Source organism: Chiloscyllium plagiosum, chromosome 23, assembly GCF_004010195.1.
Source record: "Chiloscyllium plagiosum isolate BGI_BamShark_2017 chromosome 23, ASM401019v2, whole genome shotgun sequence".
NCBI lineage: Eukaryota > Metazoa > Chordata > Chondrichthyes > Orectolobiformes > Hemiscylliidae > Chiloscyllium > Chiloscyllium plagiosum.
This window is the reverse complement of record NC_057732.1, coordinates 32,634,368-32,656,884: the sequence shown is the minus strand read 5'-3', so window position 1 is coordinate 32,656,884 and position 22,517 is coordinate 32,634,368. Positions and strand designations below refer to the sequence as shown.

The window sequence follows — 22,517 nt, the reverse complement described above, 5'->3', positions numbered from 1 at the left end:
CTGCTGCGCTTTTCCAGCAACACATTTTCAGTTCTGAGAAAGTAGAGGCATGTTAGTGCTTTCTTGACTATAGTGTCAATGTGGATGGACCGGGATAGATTGTTAGGGGTATTTGCTCCTCTGAACTTGATGCTCTCAACCACCCCCACCTCAGCATGCTGCGCTTTTCCAGCAACACATTTTCAGTTCTGAGAAAGTAGAGGCATGTTAGTGCTTTCTTGACTATAGTGTCAATGTGGATGGACCGGGATAGATTGTTAGGGGTATTTGCTCCTCTGAACTTGATGCTCTCAACCACCCCCACCTCAGCACCATTGATACAGATGCAGCGTGTTCTTCACTCCGCTTTCTGAAGTTGATGACTAGTTCCTTTGTTTTGCTGAAATTGAGGGAGAGATCAGCAAATTTGGAAATGGAGTTAGAGCTGAATTTGGCCACAGTCATGTAAAGGGGAATAATGGGGGTGGGAGGCTGAGTATGCAGCCTGGTGGGGCAATGGAGTTGGGGACTATTGTGGAGATGGTGTTGTCACCCACCCTTACAGATTACAGTCTGCAGATCAGGAATTTGAGGATCCAATTGCAGGGGAGAGGAGTAGCATTCTAGATCTCAGAGTTTGGAGACGAGTTTGGCTGGAATTATGGTTTTGAAGGTGGAGCTAAACTCAATAAATTGGAATCTGTCATAGGTGTCCTTGTTATCCAGATGTTCCAGGGGATCAGTGTAGGGCCAGGCAGATGGTGTCTGTGGACCTATTGTGAAGGGTAGGCAAATTCTGGTGAATCAAGGTAAGCTGGAAGGCTGGAGTTGAGTGTTGAGTTACTAACCACTGGTAGCATTTCATAATGACGAATGTCAGAGCCACTTGGCGGTAGTCGTTAAGGCATTTTGCCTTATTTTTCTTTGGCACCAGGATGATAGTGGCCGCCTTGAAGCAGATGGGAAAGAGAGATTAAAGATGTCTGCAAAAACTCCTACCGTGCAGGATCTGAGTGCATCACTAGACACACCATCCAGGCCAATTGCTTTCTGTGGCATCACTCTCAGGAAGGCTGATTAGTTTCCTAGCCCCTCCATTGTTCTGCAGCACTGAGGACAAGCATGACTAAACACAGGGAATGCAGGGCAGATCAAGAATTGAACTTAGAAGCTTATCTGATCTATATAATGTTCAACATCAGGCAGAGCAAGAGGGAGAGGAAAAGAAAGCACACAGAGATAGAAAGGGTCTTCAGGACATTTCTGAGAAACGGTCACTCGACCCAGAATGTTGGCTTTGTTTTCTTTCCACAGATGCTACCAGACCTGCTGAGTTTCTCCAGCAATTTCTGACTTTGTAAAGTTTAACAAGCCTCCATGCAACACCCTTAGAACAATGAAAACAAAACACGTAAATTCAAACAAAGGAAAACTGAGTGGGCTGAAATTAACAACAGCAGAGACAACAGAACAACTTTTAAACAAAAAGTAGAAAATTCATTCTAACTGCAATGTTGAAGGCACACTCAGCTGGATGCAACAAAACAGAAAACAAAAGACAAATAACACAACAAATACATTGCTGCGTCATAGTACAAGTACTGCTGTGTCTGAAGTGCTTAAAAAAGGTAAAAGAATAGTAAAAGAATCAGTACTCAATCCCCCAGCATGAACTGAAAGACCACCGATCTCTTTATGATAGTTCAAATGTTTTTAAAACAAAGAATGCAGCCGTGTTTAAAGAGGACCTGAGGAATAAATATTTCACATGGAGGGTAGGGATGCGTGTATGGAACAAGCTGCCAGAGGAAGGGGTGGTGATGTACAATTACAGCATTTTAAAAGGCATCTAGATGTATTTATAAATCAGAAGGGTTTAGAGGGATTTGGGCCAAATGTTGGCAAATGCAACCAGGTCAGATTGGGATGTCTGGTCAGCATGGATGAGTTGGACTGAAGGGTTTGTTTTTGTGCTGTATGACTCTTAAGATTCAATGTAAGTCAATTATCTGTGTAACCAGCAAAACTATGCCAGTGAAGTATGCTAGTTTGAATTTAGGGTATCTGGGTGTGTATTACTGTTTCATTCAATTCTTTAGATTTGAATTTTCCTTTTCCAAAATGCTACAACGTAAACGTGTAACAAATAGAAACCTTTTTTACACTTCAGGAACTGCAATTGTAAATCAAGTTTTAAAAATAGGATAGGAAAACTGATGTTTTAATAAATATATGTTCCTGGATGCTCACAAATTCCTGACCACTTAAATGTTCACATTGTGTTTAAAATGTGATAATTTTAACATCAAATGCATTTTCTTAACTTGTTTTTAGACTAACTGGAAACTAGTGTCTTAATTGAAAGATTTGTGTTTTCCTATGAAAAAAGGATCTGCTATTTTGAAAGAACAGTGAGATCACAATTATTGGTGCACTTAATTTGTAATTGCAGTACGCAACCTTTAGGCTCCAAACAACTCTAAACAGACAGGGAATTCACTGACACTTGGCTTGCAGGTTTAAAAAAATCTTTTTAACCAACATGCTGTTTCTAACAGTCATCATCAGTTGTGGAGCCTCGCTGACAAGGATGACTCTCTTCCACTCTGTGTAAGTCCATAGTTGCTGTAGATCAATACAGCCACCACAGGCTCTCTTACACTTGGGGCAGTAGGTGTGGCAGCACCCTCCTTTCGCTATTTTCACCTAGCTTTCATTTTTTCCGCCGATGGCAAGTCTCAAGATGCTCCTCTTCCATTGTGGACAGACTTGAGCCAGTCATTTCCAGATGTCCATGGCTTGCCAACAAAGCCTTGAGAGTATCTATGAAGTGCTTACCCTGTCCACCTGGATCAAGCAAGCCTGTCATTTTGAAGGTGGGAATCGAAAACCTACTTGGAGAGTCACGCATCAGTCATGCAGACAGTATTGTCCAGGCCATCCTAGCCAATCAAGGATTATCAAACCCTCTATGTTGGGAATGTTGGCCTGGTGTTGGTGAGTCTGTCTTCCCATGGATTCACAGGATCTTGCGCAGGCAGCATTGGTAGTACTGCTGCAGTATCTTGGTGTCTATTGACCTTGAATACCCTTTACCGCAGGCAGTCAAAGGCTGCAGTAGCACATTGGAGATGATATTGGATCACTTCTTCAATCTCTGCTTTGGCTGACAGGGCACTCCTGAGCTATAGGAAGTGGCCATCATTCTCTTAAGACCTCCGTGTGGACCTTGATGATTGGGGGTTTACTCCACAATGCTAGGTCAGGTTGGTGGAGGACTTCCTTCTTGCAGATGTTCAGGTTGAGTCCCATGCTGTCACATGTCTCTCTCGGTGTGCTGACGGTGGTCCGGAGTACATCCTCTGAGATTACACATACATAAGCATAATTTGTGTACTGCAGCTTGGTAACACTGGACGAAAGTGAGGACTGCAGATGCTGGAAACCAGAGTGGTGCTGGAAAAGCACAGCAGGTCAGGCAGCATCTGAGGAGCAGGAAAATCAACATTTCGGGCAAAAGCACTTCATCAGGACGCTTGGCAACACTGGTTGGGTGACTGGTTTTGGCTTGAAGGCAGCGAAAGTTGAATAATTTCCCACATGTTCTGTAAGTTAGCTCCATTCCAGCAAGACGCTTGTCAGTGGTAGGGTGGAGCATTGCAGTGAGATAGATTGAGAATAGTGTTGGGGGTGATTTACACAGCCCTGCTTGATATTGTTTCCAATAAGGAATGAGCCAGTGGTGGAACCATATCTCATTACCACGGCTTCCATGTCGTTGTGAAGCAGGTAAAGGATGGTGACAAACTTCATGGTGCAGCCAAAGAGAAGGATGCTCCATAATGCTTCCCGATTGACGATGTCAATAGCATTTGTTAGGCCAAAGAAGGCCATGTACAGGAGTTGGTTATTTTCTCTCCATTTCTCCTGTAGCTGTCGCCCAGTGAAAATCATTTCAGTTGTGGCCGAAACCACACTGCGTTTCCAGGAGGAGCTCCTCTGTCAAAGGGAGGAGATGGCTGAGGAGCACCTTGAAGATGACTTTTTTTAATGGTTGACAGCAGGCTGTAGTCGGATTTTTTCTAAAAGCATACCAACATTACAATAATATACTATTTCAGATCTTGAAGATTGCTTTATTACTTTATATTTAAACCTTTTATGAAGATTCCTCCGTCTACCCTATTGTTTTCCTTGTCACTGTTTTAACTGTTCAATTTTATTTGTAAGTTATTTCATTTTCTTATGCTACATCTCTTGGTAATCTTTGAATATATTCAAATTCATATTTCTTCACACCAATGACTTTTTACTGTTTTCTGTCTCACTTTTCACTTATCCTTTCATAACCCGATGTTTTTTCACACTTCAAATTCATTGGGAAAAACAGTAGAAAAGAAATTTAATTTCTGGCTTGGTGGAAAGTGACTAAGCCAGAAATTCTCAAACCACTCCCAAATCAATTCTGGAGCTTGGAATTTAGTGAGTGGATGTTGGCAGTGATGTGCTGATGTATTTTCTCTTGTTGAGGGTTGTTTTGAGATGCTCAGGTGAAGTGACAAGATTGTCTTATCATTTCTTATTACAGAGCTGGAATGAGTGAGATGACAAGCTCCTCCTCCCACCCCCTCACTCAAAAATATGTGAACGAACATACATACTGCCGTATTAATAGAAATCCAAATTTAGTAATTTAGGAAGTTTGCAAAAACAGACATAGTCGGCATCATAACTTATATCTTTATAGAATAATGGATTTGTCTTACCTGGTGGAACAATTTTAGTACAGCGCCTTGTTTCTGGACCTATAACCGAGAGATCAGTTGCTTTAAGAATGGAAGTTCTCAGCTGAGAATAACTATCAACTTCCTGTACTCCCATCGATGTGCTGTTGGTCAGCAAATGAAAAATAGACTGTTTCTCCAAACAGCTTGCTTCTGTTTGTTTAAGGTATTTGAAATATGGCAGCAATCTGAATTTTGGCATAGAGTTAACTCTTTTTGGTATATGTAACATGTATTTTCTCTCATAAGTTTTAAATATTGCATTAAACAGTTCTAACACTAGGTGGCAGCATTGTGCTATGATTTGCAAAAAAATACTCTCCAAGTGGCTCGTGGAAAAGAAATTTATGGGCTAGCAATCCAGAAGATTACTTTTCAAAATCAGTTGATAGCTCCTACCCTGCCATCAAAAGCACCTGACATATAAAGTAAGTCTCTGTTTCCCTTACCCTGCCCTTCCTCTGTTTGGAATTGTAGTAAAGAGGCTGATTTTAACTATTGAATCTGCTCAGTGGGCAGTTCGGAACTGGGTTGGTGGAACAAATTTGGCCAGGCTCTTTAACTCAGCCATGACGTTAGCATCCTTTCTCTGGGATTTCTGCCCAATTGGAACAAATAGCCTGAACATCACCCACATCTGACGCAATTCTGTTTCAATTATGCTGAATTTATTTGTATCTCATATGGAAAGTCTGTGATGACAAAAGCTCTTCACATAAAGAATGTTAAAACACTGATGATGGACAAAAGAATCAGAGTAGGAACAGATCATTTGGTCACTCGAGCCTGCTGTGCAATTCATTATGATCATGGCTGTTTGCTCGCTTCCTCTCTTTTCCAACGTGCTCCTATGCTTAAGAAGAGACGTTACCACACAATTGAATTGACTGAAGAAACCAAAAGTCTGTCAGTGAACAAAGTTTGTAAGGCAAGTGTAAGGTGCTTTGATTGGTCATGCTACTCGGCTTTAAGCACAACACACTTTATATTTACACCCAGTTAAAATAAAAACAAAAAGAAAGGAGAATTGATGTGACATTAACTGTTGGAAATCTTAGCAGAATAATAGATTATTTAACTGCTAAACAGCAACTGTTGCAATATAGTAACATCCCGTAAACACACCCTTGGCAAAGACAAATTCAGTATAATAGATTGTCTCACATGCGATGTTTCTCCAGTCCAGGAGAAAGAACACAGACAAAATTCTGGCAGAGAGAGAGAACTCAAACTTCTTGCTGTGGTAGAGAGAGATGAAACTACTTCTACAGCTAACTTCAAAATCCCAACAACTGAAAGCTAAATTAAAACCTTGGTTCTGAGGGAGCCTGAGTCCATCCATTCATGCTGCCTCTATTATTCTAATTTTTAAAAAACCTCAAGCCTCACAAGCTGTTTAATGTATTGCCTGGGAAGAGACAATTTGGTACCTCTGGCTCAAACTCTCTCTTCAAAAAATAACCGGGACAAAATACGCCTCTCAAAGTCATAGTATTGTCACAGTTATGACACCTCTGGTGCAGATGTGACTTGAACCTAGACTTTCTGGTTCAGAGATAGGGACACTGCCACTGTTCTGCAAGAGCGCTAAAAACCCAGCTGTTAAGTACAACGTGCAAGTACAGAGTCCTGAACTTGCTCTGTCCCTGTTCAGGGCACCTGCATTTCTAATACTGATGTCAAGGCTCAATAAGAATGTAGAAAATTATGAGTTGATGGTCACAATGAGAGATTCAATGTAACATATGCTAAATTACTGTCTGAACTATTGTTCCTGCAGCATAGCAGATGCAAACAATATCCTGAGTAATGCATTGTTTAAATATTGGTGTATGTGTCTTAAGTATTTTTCAAACAATGTTATAACGGTCTCTTAGCTGTGTTGTTTTAAGTTAGGGTAAAAATTTCTTAGAAACTGACATCTCCCTCCTGTCCTCTCTCCTCTATGGTTTACGTAGGTTGAATGAATAATAATCTGAATCGTTACTAATGACAGTTGTTACAGGACTTTCACCAGATTTTGAAGTTAGCTGTGGAAGTAGTTTCTGTTGCGTTCTTAAGTGCATGGAAATGTTTTCATATGCATCAATAGTTGCAAGGAATTGAGCTACTCGTTTTTATTATTTCAGATTTTCCCGTTCATTATCTAAACAGCATTGTCATCTTCAGTTGTGACATTAAAGAATCATTCTCAGGCCATTTGGCAAAAACTTGAACAGGAAATTGTGTTGACGTTGTTTTAAAATAAATGTGACCTATTGAAGAGATATTTATTTCTTCAATCTATTTTCCAGCCTATCAGCTGCAGTCACTGTACAAAATGTAAACATGGATTCAGTACTATCAAGTCACAGAATTACAGCAATTTTACAAATTAGCTTCTTGAGGAATAAAAAGAATCAGATTGATTTCTTCTGACTTAGTGTACCATGATATTCTATCTCTCAAACTCCCAATTGTGACTTCATAAGATTTGATTCCCCTTTAAATGCAGAAACCAGTCATGATCATTACCTACTTTTAAATATATTCAAATTAGACGCTTAAAAGCTCTGGTGTTTGGATTTTTATTCTCAGACCATCAAATCCATTACTACCCTGGCTTAACGTTTGTAAAAGCAAACCAGTCAACAAAACATGAACTGTTAATTTCTATGAAAGATTATGCATCTCTGCTAAATATAATTCATATTCTTAGCTGGGAAAAGATCCAGCTTTCTAGTGACAAATAATGTACCATCTGGAATGATTAATCTAAATGTTTCCATAGAAACCGACATGCAGTTTCAGTATAAACAGATTTATGCAATTTTCTTAATACACTAATTGCTTTGAAAGCAGATCTTATAAATTTATATCACCATTTATTCTCTTTGCCTTAATCTTACATGAAAACGGACTGTCAGCTATCTAGCAATGCCAGAGCTGCAATTAACTACATGGAAATTACAACACGGGTGCATTTAAGCCATGTTTATCCATTAGTTGTTTGAATGTGCCAACTTTTTTTTTTAAACCCATTTTCTCTTTCACCAGCTATCCAAGCTATAGGTTGATGTGACTCCGCTTTAGTCTTTTAATTCCACATACTGATGCTCCTCAGTTTGTGAAAAATAAGTGGCCTTTCCTAAATTTCTTGCATTTCATCTGGCATCTAAGAATCCATGATTCTGTGGCACCCTCAGTGAATGTATTCATAATTAGTCTGGCTTCTCTGATATATGTGATGGTTTCTGATAACCATCTGAAGTTCAATCAAGAAGAAAGATAAATATATAACTTCTTATGAGCTTGTCACTTTTGACCAAAAGTGCATTAATGCATTAAGTCTCTGGCAGAAATGATGGGTATTTCACCCAGAAATTCATTCCTAGTGTGCAGTAGATTTGAGCATTGGCTTTGCTATGCATGGTCAGTGATCTGCGGAAAAGCAGACCATCTGTTTTCATAGTCCTGTGGGGCAAAGGTGCACATGTATCAGAATAATTCCAGACTTGCATTGATGATAAGAGGAAAGTTTTCATACAAGAAAGAACCTCTGACATAACTGTGTAAATAGAAAACTGCTTCTTCTCAATATACTGAATTACTTTAGATTTAGTCTAGGAGAACCCAAGTCTTTATGAACATTTCTGCATTTCTACAGGTAACTGATAATTTGCAGAGAACTTTGGTATTTGTTAGATATTTTCCTGGAGACATTCAGACATCTGAGGAATTCCCTTATGCAAAAAGTTCTATTTTGCAGAACATGTTGAGTATTCTCAGACTCAAAAACAAAAGTCTGAAACATTTCAAAAAGCATCAACCATAGTTGAATCGCAGTATCTGTACCATGACTAAGTCTTCCTGCTGCCAATTTTTATGCTGAGCTTCACCCTATATATAGCATAACTTGATTAGGGGTTGGTTGGAGGTTGGGATGGGGCGGTGGCAGTGGGGAAGAGAAGGAGTTAGTGGAAGTTGGTGGCACGGAAGTTGAAGGTATGCAGGATATAAACTTTGGTACATTTCCGATACAAGTTGTGCTTTCATATAGGGTGAACCTCTGTGAAAATTGACAATAGGAAGTCTTCATTGTGAGGAAGTGAGGACTGCAGATGCTGAAGATCAGAGCTGAAAAATGTGTTGCTGGAAAAGCGCAGCAGGTCAGGCAGCATCAAAGGAGCAGGAGCACGTTTCTGGCATAAGCCCTTCTTCAGGAATGAGACCTTAAATGAGCATTTAAATTTGCTGAAAAGGCCACCAGAATCTTTAGAGATGGCTAAAATTCAATTGAAAATGAAGCAGCTTGAGTTAGAGGCAAAAGACAAAGCAGAGGGCAACAGAAATGAAACAGTTTGAATTATGACTAAAAGCATAAGAGAGACCAAGGAAGAAAGAAGGAGTTTGAACTTCAGATATTGACACTTAGGCAGGAATTCAACAATTCATTTCCTGAAGTAGTGAGAACTCGTGGAAGAGCACAGTTAAAACAGCACTAATAGCAGCTGAAATGGCTGATGATTGAGTTGGTCCATAAATCAAAGTTTGGCTTCCAAAATTAGTTCCAATCCATGAGGAATAGAAATTGGGGAAAAGAGAAATCTTTGTGTGGAAAGGGAAAGGTAGGTCTTGGTGAAGATCGTAAGGATAACTTACCACAGGGTAAAAAGGAAACCCTTGAAGGGGAAAGAGGTTTAAAAAGCCCCAGTGTTTTTGCTGCAATAAAGTAGGCCACATCAAATCAGTGTTGGTAGATTAGGAAAAGCACTGGGAAGCCAGATGTAGGAAAATAGGATAAGCCAGTGAATTTTGTTAGAGTGGTAACAGAAAGCACAGTGGAGATTAGAAAGCTGAACCAGAATGTACAAGCTGGTTGGAGGTTGGTTAAGGAGGAAGTGCCAGATCTTTTTAAACCATATACTTGCAAATGTAAAGTTTACTCACGTAGGCCAGAGGATAGTGTAGATGTCATCTTATAGACGGGCAAAGTCTAAAGGATTCTACTGTTGAGGATAGCAATGTAATAATGTATGAAAATATGTTAATGAGAATGCGCAACAAAATCTGGTTTTAAAGTTAAAGAACCTGGAGGAATCAAGCATCAATCTGCAACAGAATCTTGAGAAGAAGTTAGAACTGATTCTCTTCAATATGTGCAATTGTGGACCCTACCATGATGAACCTTCATGGCTGATGTCACAACTTTCACTTTAGCTCTCAATATTGGAGGGCTAGCCAAAAGCTTCAAGACCAACTTTTTTAGATAAAGGATATTTTTGGTTTTTAGGTGCAAGGCAGTAAATAGATTTGCACAGATTTAATTATTATAACTTATTCTAACCCTGTAAATAAGGTTAAAATTGAGGTCAATGACTGTTTGGATTCCTGAACTTATGAAACTGTGATGAATTTTGCAAATTTTACCCTCAGGAAATGTTTTAATCTGCTATCTTATCTTAAAACTATAAATCTCGTTCCAGATTGCCCACATGAGGACGTTGTCAATCCCTTTCAGCATCTTTTCTACCTCAATTAGATCCCCTGTCATTCTTCTAAACGCCCGGCAGTATAGCCCTAAACTGCTTCAATCTCTTTTTTTTTCTCATAAGGCATTCCTCATCTCTGGAATTAATTGAGTGAATTTTCCCTGAACTGACACCAATGCAAGTCCATCCCTTCTCAATGGGACCAAATTATATGAATTGCTTGAGGTGCGATCTCACTAATGCCTTGTACAGTTGCAGCAACACTTTCCTATTTTTATATTCTATTTCTTGATCAAATACCAAAATTTCATTTGCTTTCTTTATTTAATACCTGCTCATCAGCTTTCTGTGATTCATGCATGCGGACACCCAGGTTCCTCTGCACCGAAACACACTCAAGTTTCTATTTAGAAACTAAGTTGCCTTTATGTTCATCCGACCAACACGGATATCTTTCTCACTTATCCACATTAAACATATCTGCCACATTTTGACCTCTTCACAAACCAATCCGTATTCAATTGACAACAGAACTCATAGCTGAACAGATTCTGAAATTAAATCAATTTCTGTTTGCCCACTTTGATAAGGTGCTGGTTGTGGTACAGTGCATGACCCTTGTCCTGATCTCAATATGGGCCTGGATTACATGCATTTCCATACTGCTTGCACCTCCTTATCTCCCCAACCCAAACTTCACTTTTGTAGCAAGGAATGACCAAGTAACTATTTTTGCTATGTGAAATATTAACATAGGAATAATGTATATTCTGGCTACTGTTAATCTCTCAACAGACATGACTTTTTTGTGTGGCCTTGCTGTGTTCAAATAAATTATTTCCCATCATGAGGACAGTTAGCACAGTTTGCTGGATGGCTGGTTTGTGATGTGGAGTGATGCCAACAGTATGATTTCAATTCCTGCACTCCTGAGGTTACTGTGAAGGACTCTCCTCTTTTTTCCCCTTTGCCTGAGGTGTAATGACCCCCTGGTTTAACCACTACCAGTCTTCTCTAATGAGGGAGTCTATGCTCCAGTAAGACTACGGCAATTTTGCCAGCACCATATTTTCCATTGTCATCAGCTACTATATGTCAAAATTGATTAATCTATCGTAGTAAGCTATGAAAGGTGGTATAAAAACACTAGTTGGATCCCATGTAGTTTTTGTTTTATTTTATGCTTCAAACATTGCCACTTCTGTTCTCTTGGCCTTGTATTTTGTCATTCAGAGAACCAGGGTAAAATATCACAATATAACCTTTTCAAAGAAATGTTTGGTTTTCCAAATTTGCAGTTGTGGGAACATAATGTTGGAACTGAGGCTTTAAGGAATGCTCTGTATAGTTTGGAATTTGCTGATATCTCGAGAGTTTTATTTTGTTTATTGACATTTCAAACAGTTACGAGAATGTAATGTTTGTAGTTGTTCATTCTTTGAGCTATTGCCCTGAAAATTGTAAATAAACTTCTCTCTACTTCTATTGAGGGTAGTTGTGAAGAAGTGCTTGTGGTGAAACATCTATTTTTTAACATGATTCAATGCTATAGTATCTGTAAATAGAAACCATCTGTAAAATGTGTCCCATTATCCTGATAGATACTTCAGCATACAACAAAAAAGTAAAGAATTGATTGAGAACAATAACATTTTAGTACAATATAGTATGGTCTCAACTGGTAACAAGTTCTTTGAATTTTACGGGCCATTTGTTTTAATTTTTTTGGTTTATAAAATCATGGATTGGTACAGCGCAGAAAATGGACTATTGGTTTTATTGAGCCAATGCTGGCACTTGGTTTAAGTTATCCAACTAGTTTACTGAATGTTTCCCATTGCCTTTGTACATTTTCTCCCCTTCAAACATTTAGTCAATTTCTTCTTAAAAGTTACTATTATATTTACTTCAGTCAATCATCCAGCCTCTTTGCAAGTACACACTTCTAAGTTTGCCTTCTGGTACTTTTATTAATTAGTTGCAATCTGTCCCCTTTGAAAATTGACCTCCCAGCTACTTTAACAGTTTTCTTAATTTATTCTATCAACACTAGTCAAGATTTTGGGCACCTATCAAATCTCTTCTTAACCTTCTCCTCTGCAGGGAGAATAACCTCGCTCCCTAGGATAAGCCAGTTTCAAACTAAGTCAAGTCCTTATCCTCACTACCATTTACTAAACCTCTTCAGTACTCTATCTAAATTTTTGCAATCTTTTCTAAAGTTTAGTGCCCAGGTATTCTGGTAAAAAGTTGTTTACCTTGTTTTCTCCTTTCCCCATACATGCCACCAGACTTGCCAAAAAATATTTCTAGAATTTTCTGTTTATATTTTGGATATTCAGCATCAGGTGGACTTTGCTTTGGTTTTTGTATCCTGTTTCCCTATAAGGTCAATAATTTCATTTGTTTTTCTAACAGCTCTTTCAATTTATTCTGACAATTTCAAACATTTGAGTACGAGCATCCCTGCGTCCATCTAGTTGTTTCACCCACTTTAAAATAGTGTTGTTTATTTTGTTTCCTTTCTTCATTGTTCTACCAAAATACATTACATTGTACTTCCCTACTACAAATTTAATTTGCCAAAAATCTGGATATTTCACTAGTAAAACAATTTTGTCCGGACACAATACAGTTGTCCTCATTGTGTTATTGTCTGCAAATTTGGAAATTGTTTCCATTTTACCCAAATTAATATTTTAACTATATTAAAAAGGCAAATGGTCCTAAGACTGATCCCTAAGAAATCCCTTTAGATCCATGGACTTTAGTTTTGTTAATAAAGTTGTCAATATCTTTTTAAAATCCATGCATATCCAACCATGTTATTATAGTAATTGCATTTATATAGCACATTTTAAAGGAGTAAAATGCCTGTGCTTCAGAGGTGCATTGCCAAATAAAATTGGTAATCAGCCATATAAGAAAATATTATGACGCATGAAAGAAAGGTGTTCAGGAGCATTATAAGGATGAATAGAGGTTCAGGAAGGGAACTTGATTTTGGGGTAGCTAAAGACATGGCTGACAGTGGTGGAGAAAATGAAATTGCGGTATTTGCGAGAGGCCACAATTGGAGGAATACAGCTGTCTAAGTGTGGGATAGAGCTGGATCTGATTACAGGCATGAGAGGGCTGAGGTCATGGAGGATTTGAAATTTTCAAGATTTTGAAAATCAGCTTTGTTATGCCAGGATCTAATTTAATTCACTGAACATAGGACTTGATATATGTTAGGTTGCAGGCATCAAATTTGGATAAGCTCAAGTTTATGTAGGTGGCAAATGGAAGGTTGACCAGGTCCGCACTGGGATTATCCAGCTAGATGTACTGCACAAATGGATAAAATGTTCAACAGAAATTGAGTTGTAGCAGGGGCAGAGTTGGGCAAACTTACAAAGACAGAAATAGGCCGTTTTAATAATGGATTAGATGTTTCATCAGAAGCCCATCTCTAGATCATATATAGCATTGAGGTTGCGAATGGTCAGGTTCAGTGTCCTGGTTGCCAGGGAAAGGAATGAAGTTGGTCACTGTGAGCCAAGTTTATAACCTCATTAACACTCTCTTTTACTTTAAAAAGCAACCTTGCTAGTTGTTTATAAGTGAGGCAAGAGATGCTTTCTTTTGCTTTCTGAGTAGCAAGCTCAAGTTTGCAATGGATAGTTGATAACTTCCAAAACTTTGAAGTGGAGAATGGGTCTTTGTAATGCTACCATGATGGGGATATATTTGGCAACATACTTCAGAAACCAGAACTGATTTAAGGTAACATTTGCTAATTTGGAATGGGTCAATTCTCCTGGGATTTTGTGATTTGCCCTAATTAAGTTCTTGAATTAACTCTTAGAATATATGTTGTGGTTCTGTTCGCCGAGCTGGAAGTTTTTGTTGCAAACGTTTTGTCCCCTGGCTAGGCGACATCATCAGTGCTTGGGAGCCTCCTGCGAAGTGCTTCTTTGATGTTTCCTCCGGTGTTTATAGTGGTCTGTCCCTGCCGCTTCCGGTTGTCAGTTTCAGCTGTCCGCTGTAGTGGTTGGTATATTGGGTCCAGGTCGATGTGTTTGTTGATGGAGTTTGTGGATGAATGCCATGCCATGTGAATGGCATTCATCCACAAACTCCATCAACAAACACATCGACCTGGACCCAATATACCAACCACTACAGCGGACAGCTGAAACTGACAACCGGAAGCGGCAGGGACAGACCACTATAAACACTGGAGGAAACATCAAAGAAGCGCTTTGCAGGAGGCTCCAAAGCACTGATGATATCGCCTAGCCAGGGGACGAAACGTTTGCAACAAAAACTTCCAGCTCGGCGAACAGAACCACAACAACGAGCACCCGAGCTACAAATCTTCGCACAAACTTTGAACTCTTAGAATATATTTTGTGTACTGCTGGGAACTCAACAAATAGGATAATACAGAAAATGCTTGAAATAAAGGTTACAAAGGGCCCTTGGGAAAGCTTAGAAAAATAATTGCATGAGGGTCAGAAGTTGCTTCAGCCTTTCAAAAAGCACTTGCTGATAGTTTCTGCTTTGTCAGTTGTTTTAAAGGCTGAATGGAAGAAACATTGGTTGCAGAATATCAAAATAAAAAAACTCTAGGATAAATATTTGCTGGCTGATGCAGTGGAGATACTGTTGAGAATGCATCGATTACAATTTCCGTGCGTGGCATTTGTCAAGAAGGCAGCAATTCAGATATTGTTGACCTGAGTCAAATGGATATGTTATTGTTAGTTGGGAGCAGATGCAGAAAAGATATTGTTTTGTTGGAATCAGTTCAGGGATCCTTAGTATGGAGGGATTGTGTATGAGCAAAGGTATAAGGTTAGGACACTATTCATTGGTATTTAAAAGAATGAGAGGTGATCCCAATGAAACATGGATTCTTAAGGAATGTGACAGAATAAATGCTGAGAAAATGTTTTCCATCATGGGTGTGCCTAGGACCAGGGGTAAAGTGTCAGAATTAAGGAGCGGCAGGGACAGACCACTATAAACACTGGAGGAAACATCAAAGACAGAATAAATGCTGAGAAAATGTTTTCCATCATGGGTGTGCCTAGGACCAGGGGTAAAGTGTCAGAATTAAGGAGTGTCAATTTAAGAGGGAGAGGAGGAGAAATTTCTTGGAAAGTTGAGAGTCTTTGGAATTCTCTGCTACAGGGAGCTGTGATGAAAACATCTTGTGTATATTTAAGGTTGAAATAAATAGTTAGATTCTTGATCGGATGGGGAAAGCCAGGAAAGTGGACATGAGAAATGTCAGATAAATCACAATCCTATTGAAAGCTAGAGCAGACTCAAAGGGCCAAATGGCCCTCTGCTTAACCGTCCTACTATTTATGGTTTTATAAGTGGTGCATCTAGGATTTCTATTGAAGTAAGATAGATCAAATGTGTTATTCACCAAATGGATAACCCAAAAATTCTATATAGTTGTCCTTGCTTCTGCTGGCCCAAGTTAATTCCTGGCATATCCATGTTCTCTTACTGTTTATTGTGCACTTCATTGATGATTACCATGCATCTGCTGCCCTTGTCCTTGTAGATGATAGAGTTTGCAAATTTTAATGCTATCGAAGGAGGTTTGGTGAGTTTTTGCAATGCACTAGATTGTACAAACTGCTGCTTCCACGCATTGTCTTTGAAGGTTGTGAATGCACAAAGTAGTGGCAGTGCTGTTGAAATGGTCTGCTTTGTCCTAGATGGTGTTGAGTTTTTTGAATGTTTTTGGAGCTGTAGTCATCCAGGCAGATGCACAATATTCTGCAACGTTCTTGACTTGGGCCTTTTAGATAGTGAACAGGAGATGACTTACTCATTGTAGAATTCCTATCCTTTGACATACTGTTTTAGCCACAGTATTTGTATGATGAGTCAGTTTAGTTTCTGATCAGTTGTAACCCCAAGGTATTGACAGTAGGAAATTCAGTGATGGTAATGCTATTGAATCTATCAAATCCATTTGTTTTGCTCTAAATTTACTGAGATGTGATTCGTATAAAATGTTATAGAATTTAGCCTTTGAAAGGATTAATGCTTCAAATAATATAGCTACTTCCTAGATTATCAGAAGATGTTGTAGTTTTAGTTATAGTAAACATACTGTGACAGTATCAAAGTATCTATGCTTGGACTATTGCTGCAGTTTCTCTGCTTAACAAGATATATTTTCAACACGGTTCTAGCTGAATGAATTGTATGTAATATTTATCTATTATTACTCACTATTATAATCCATGATAACCCCTACAAGTCCCATGGGGAATCACCAATTAATTTCTGCATGGATCTCGTTGAGTTGATTATCCTTGTTAACAGGTAGTGGGAACTCATCACCTGAGCCCTTTCTAAAGCAGAACTAGAAGTGCCCTCTAATGTCACAATGATAGTGTCTCTACCCCTGCACTGATAGGCCTGGGTCCAAGTCCCAGCTGCCCCAGAGATTCTTTTAAAAAAAATAGGTTAAATCTTTAAAATAGCAGTCTGCAGAATTGTCTGTCCAGGGCTGGTTCTAGCTTTTACCTGCCACAAATAAATAATGTTCCTTTTGACTCAAATGTCCTTTATCGATCAGCGTATTGAGTACAGGAGTTGGGAGGTTATGTTGCGGCTGTATAGGACATTGGTTAGGCCACTGTTGGAATTTTGCATGCAATTCTGGTCTCCTTCCTATCGGAAAGATGTTGTGAAACTTGAAAGGGTTCAGAAAAGATTTACAAGGATGTTGCCAGAGTTGGAGGATTTGAGCTACAGGGAGAGGTTGAACAGGCTGGGGCTGTTTTCCCTGGAGCATCGGAGGCTGAGGGGTGACCTTATCGAAGTTTATAAAATCATGAGGGACATGGATAGGATAAATAGACAGAGTCTTTTCCCTGGTGTGGGGGAGTCCAGAACTAGAGGGCATAGGTTTAGGGTGAGAGGGGAAAGATATGAGAGACCTCGGGGGCAACGTTTTGACGCAGAGAGTGGTACATGTAAGGGATGAGCTGCAAGAGGAGGTGGTGGAGGCTAGTACAATTGCAACATTTAATAGGCATTTGGGTGGGTATATGAATAGGAAGGGTTTGGAGGGATATGGGCCGAGTGCTAACAGGTGGGACTAGATTGGGTTGGGATATCTGGTCGGCATGGATGAGTTGGATCAAAGGGTCTGTTTCCATGCTGCATATCTCTATGAATCTGTCTTCCTGAGTTATTACACAAGCAAGTGGCAATAAATATAAATTACTTACCACCCACTAGCCTTCCCTAGTTACACTATATAGATTTCTGTGAGATAGCCTTCATTCTTCTGAACTCCATAAAATATATCCTAACTAATTCAACCTCTCCTCATTCACCAGCCCCACAATTCCAGGAGTTAGTCAAGTATACCTTCTCTGCACTTCTTCTATAACAGTAACATCCTTCCTCAGATGAGGAGAACAAAACTGCATACAGTATTTCAGATGTGGTCTCACCAAGGCCCTGTGCAGTTGAAGTAAGACATCTCTGCTCCTATACTTGAATTCTCTCATTATGAAGCTCAGCGTACTATTTCATACCATTTGTTGCCTTTGCCATCTGTTGCACTTGTACACCAGTCACTGAAAATAAACAAGGACACCCAGGTCTTATTGCACCTCTCCTTTTCTCAGTTTTGCCATTTAAGAGTAGGCTTATACATGCTGGCAGAGAGTAAGACAATGTCAAACTTGTGAAACTGCTATGCAAGAACACCTGTTGCATGAATTCATCCTGATGTTGTTAATTATCTTGTGTATCAATATATAATTATACAAAAACATTTGGGTATAGTCCATGTTGGAAGGATTTTTAAGTGTATTCACAGCATGTGAACATCACTGGCTGGCCCATCTATATTACTCAGACAGCAGTAAAGAGTGAAACACATTGCTGTGGGTGTGGAGTCAAATGTAGGTTAGACCAGGTAAGGATGGTTGTTCTTTCCTGAAGGGCATTAGTGAACAGACAGGTTTTTTTTAACAATAATCAAGAATGTTATCATTTGACTATTGAATTATAATTCCACCACTTGCCATGGCGAGATTCAAACTCAGTTCTTCAGAACATTACCTGGGTCTCTGGATTAATAGTCTAATGGTAATACCACTAGGCTATCGCCTTGTATTCCTCCTTAGGTATTAATATATAGTTAATGAATTTAGTTAACGTTAAGGAGAAGCCATTGCTGGTTATTCATTTTCTGAGTATGTCTATATGGAACAATTTATGGGATGAGAGGAGTAACATTGAAGATTATGATAAAGTCCACAAAAGAAAGGATGAATGTGCCTTTATTTCAACTTCTAACTGGCTTGCAGTTTTAGCATTGGCTGTAAATTGTTGTTCAGTGAGTAACTGTCTTCTGATTTGAAAGGTTAACACTTCAAGGCCCACTCGAAAGCCTTGAGCTCATAAACGTGACAAACATGTCAGTGCAGTGCTGAGGAGTGCTGTACTGTTAGAGGTGGGTGCATCATTTGAATGATGCATTAAACCAATGTCCCATCAATGCACTCAAGTAGATTAAAAAAAACCCTTAGTGCTATTTGAAGAGAAGTATGGAAGTTCTCGTGATCATTATTTATCCCTCGCCACTATCACTGGGGCAATGCAATTAGAGAGGGTTAAGATGGCAAGGGATTTCAGTATGATTCGTAGGACCCTGTTATGTACTGAAGATCAGAGGGACTTTGATGTACATATTCACGGATTCCTGAAGTGCGGGGCAGGTAGGTAAGATGGTTAAGAACCTGTGTAAAATACTTGTCTTTGCTAACCAAGACAAAGAATGAAAGTTATGCTGAAATTCTGTAAAATGCTGGTTAGGCCAGAAATGAAATACTGCATGGAGTCTGGTCACCACATTGTAGACAGGATGTGCTTCCACTAGAAAGAGTATAGTGGAGATTTATCAGAATGCTGCCTCGACTGCAGGATCTGAGATATGAGGAAAAATTGAATAAAGTGAAATTGTTTCTCTTGACTCAGTGAAGGTTGAGTAAGTCTTGACAGTGATGTATAAATATGAGCAAGCAAAGATGTTGTTATGGACCAGATCAAACCCTTCAAAATATATTGAGAAGATAGCTTAGACCCTGATGTTTTCTTACTTTAAAGGTTAGTGCTCTGGATGCAATTTGATTGGTCCAACTAACAAATTTGAAGCAAATCACACTTTATTCATATGCTACAGTTAAAATACAAAACAAAACAAAGAATTTGGAATAACTTAAGTCTGTTGGACAACTTCACAGAACAATAGATTATTTAACTATTAAACAGTAACTGTTCCAATATTATAATAACATACCATAAACACACCCTGGACAAAAGCAAATTCAGTAAAACAGATTGTCTCAAGTGCAATTCTAGCAGCAGGAAGAGAACCCTGTTCTTTTGGCTCTACCAGAGGGAGGAAAAACAGCTTCCACATCCAGGTTCAAGGCCCGAACAGTTACTACTGAAAACCAAAATTCCTGCTTCTGTGGGAGCTTGACCCCACCCCTGTTTCTAGTTTTCCATATTTAAAAGTAAAACCCCAAGATCTCTAAAACTGTTCACTCTCAAGGCTCTCAGTAGACTTCTCATGTCTGCTCTCTCTCCACCTTTCTTCATTTGAAAAAAAACCCCAGGACAAAATACATCTCTTAAAGCCATAGTATTGTCACGATATGGTGAATTAGAAGGTGTTTCTTCTGTCAATGGACGGGTTTAATAACCAGGCAGCTTGGATACAAGGTCAGATCGGAGAAGGCTAAGAGGGAAATTATATTTCTTTCTCACTCAGAGGATGGGGGAATCTGGAACTCATTACCTGAAAGGCTGTTTGAGTCAGAAACTCTCCCAACATTTAAGCAGTATTTAGATTCATTTATGTTGCCTTAACGTTTAGGACTATGGGGTCAAATGTTGGAAAATGAGACTAGTGTACTCTGATCTTTATTGACCAGTGTAGACGTAGCACTGTTTGGCATGATTCTGTGGTGCAAACAGCCAAGTCACTAAAACAGATTATCTAATTTGTATTGTGTTATTTGTGCTACAATGTGTAACCAAATGGTGACTACATTTTCCAAACATCACAAAAGACTACATTTGAGTTGTACATTTCTGCCAGTGAAGTTCTTTACGTTCATTTGTAATGTTGCAAAGAACCTACAGGTCCTGTATAAATGTATTATTTTTAGAAAATGATGCCTCCTTTAACCCTAATAAAGTATTGCATAGAACAAAACCTTTTTGGTTGAATTCTTAGAAGAAAAGTTTATTACAAAACCAAATTTTAAAAAAAAACTTTGAGAAGCTGATTTATGAAACTGAAGAGTTGCAGCAGACTATAGAGAATGAAATGAAGTAAAAACAATATTAACAGTGAAGGATAAATGGTGGGAGTTACTTGCAAAGTGAGTCTGTGCTTTACATTACACCTGTTGTGGGTTGAAATTTATGATGAGTTAGAGATAGTATTTTCCAGACTGGCTATCTCATTGGTGATTATGCACTTGGCATATTCTGACTTGCTTAACTGAACTTAACAGAGAGTTTGGATAATTGTTGTAATAATGGTTATAAATTGTAAAGTATTTGGATTATGCAATCCAAATATTTGTGTTTTGTTTGAGAAACCTATATTGAATGTGCTTAAAATGCCCCCTTTACTTTTATTTGCATGGTCAGATTACTTCCCTAGTGGCACTTCAACTGTTAACCCATGTCGGCCATGATGATCAGCTGAATGGACCAAAGTATAAATGCACGACAAGTCTGGATTTCATCACAGCAATTGCCAGGTACGGGACCAAGTCTTCAGTTGAATTGTAACATTTAAGTGGAGGTATGAGAGAGAAATTATAAAGTTTTCCTTTTGGATTGTTTGGGCACCAGGTATGATGAGTACGTTTTATATATTAGCTTTAACCATTATCTGCCAATAGATACTTGGAGTTTGATTTACCTCAAATCATAAAAATTGTGTTTTAAAAAATGCATGATCTTCAAGCTGTCAGTTGAAGCACTGAAAATAGTTTTGGTAGTTGCTTCAAAAATATTTAGTCTTATGTGGAGCTTATTTGGAGGGAAGGGTCATACATCCATCTAATTTTTGAATTTAGTATTCATAATGAAACACAATATAAATCAGTTTTATATCCTAACTAAAAATTTTGTATTTGGCTTAAGATTTAGGAAAAAAGTTCATGCTGTGTTCACTTAACATGATTTTAGGTTCCATTTGTTTTTCAATTCAATGGCTTAAATTATATATTGCATTTGGAAAGCTAATTGTTGTTGAATTGAAACAATATTTTTGAGAACTCAGTAAAACTGAGATCAGGCATTTTGAGCTGGACAGCCTGCATTTTGCAGTAAAAATAACATTGAGGCTATCAATACTCACTGGCATCAAAAGTAAATCTGATAGTGACATTGCACAACTGTATATGTGCAGCTAACCTGGAAATTAGGAGGTTGTTCTGGGTTGCCAGAAGTTGTACTACAATATAATCAAGAGATTCTGCATTGATCCACCTAGAAGGTCATGATGTGGTTGTTTGCACATAATAGCTATATACTAAATATGCAGAAAAGGTTGGGGTTTATCCTTTTTATATACAGAGCAGCCTCTGTTATCCAAACATCAGTTATCCGAACAAGATCTCAAGATCCTGTAAAAATGTTGCATCAAAGATGTGTTACTGACACTGGTGTGACAATTGTGCCTTTTGTTTACAATGATTAAACGTGAATGTGGATTACTTGAACTGAAGAAGATGTAAAAATGTTATATCATAGAGGTGTTATCGACACTGGTGCATCTTATGTTAACTGTTCTCTAGTCACTTTAAACAGTGTTAAAATAATTTAACACAATAAAATTACTGACATGTTGAACAATTTAAAAGTATGGCAATATCAGTGGTTATACTGAGGAGGTCCAAGTTCTCTAAAAAGGATTCCATTCTTGCCACTCCATCCTAGCAGCCCTGTGCTTTTTCCTGGTTGCTGAATACAAGATAGTCAAACCCCCTACGTACGCCCTGGAGGTCTCTCAAAGCACCAACTGATTACTGACTGCACCTGAATTGATGTCTTAGAAGATCCCAAACTCCCCTTGTGAGGTACTCTATAAAATTACTGTTCTTCAAAAGAAAACTGAACCATGCGCCAGTGTCGCGTGTCTATTCCATTACCCTTAATCTTGATTAGATTAGATTACTTACAGTGTGGAAACAGGCCCTTCGGCCCAACAAGTCCACAC

At 38.7% G+C, this 22,517-nt stretch overlaps 1 protein-coding gene across 4 annotated transcripts in view; it reads left to right on the top strand.

Annotated features, from left to right (window-relative positions):
- orc5 (origin recognition complex, subunit 5) overlaps positions 1-22,517 on the top strand; it is a 117,367-nt gene that overhangs the window by 91,485 nt on the left and 3,365 nt on the right. For 2 of the 4 annotated variants that reach the window (XM_043713854.1, XM_043713853.1), the window contains exon 14: positions 20,939-21,051. In XM_043713854.1, coding sequence (XP_043569789.1) covers positions 20,939-21,051 — 113 coding nt within the window. Of the gene's footprint in view, positions 1-20,938; positions 21,052-22,237; positions 22,378-22,517 lie in introns of all 4 variants that reach the window. The other 2 variants (XR_006315100.1, XR_006315099.1) reach the window with 2 other exon arrangements.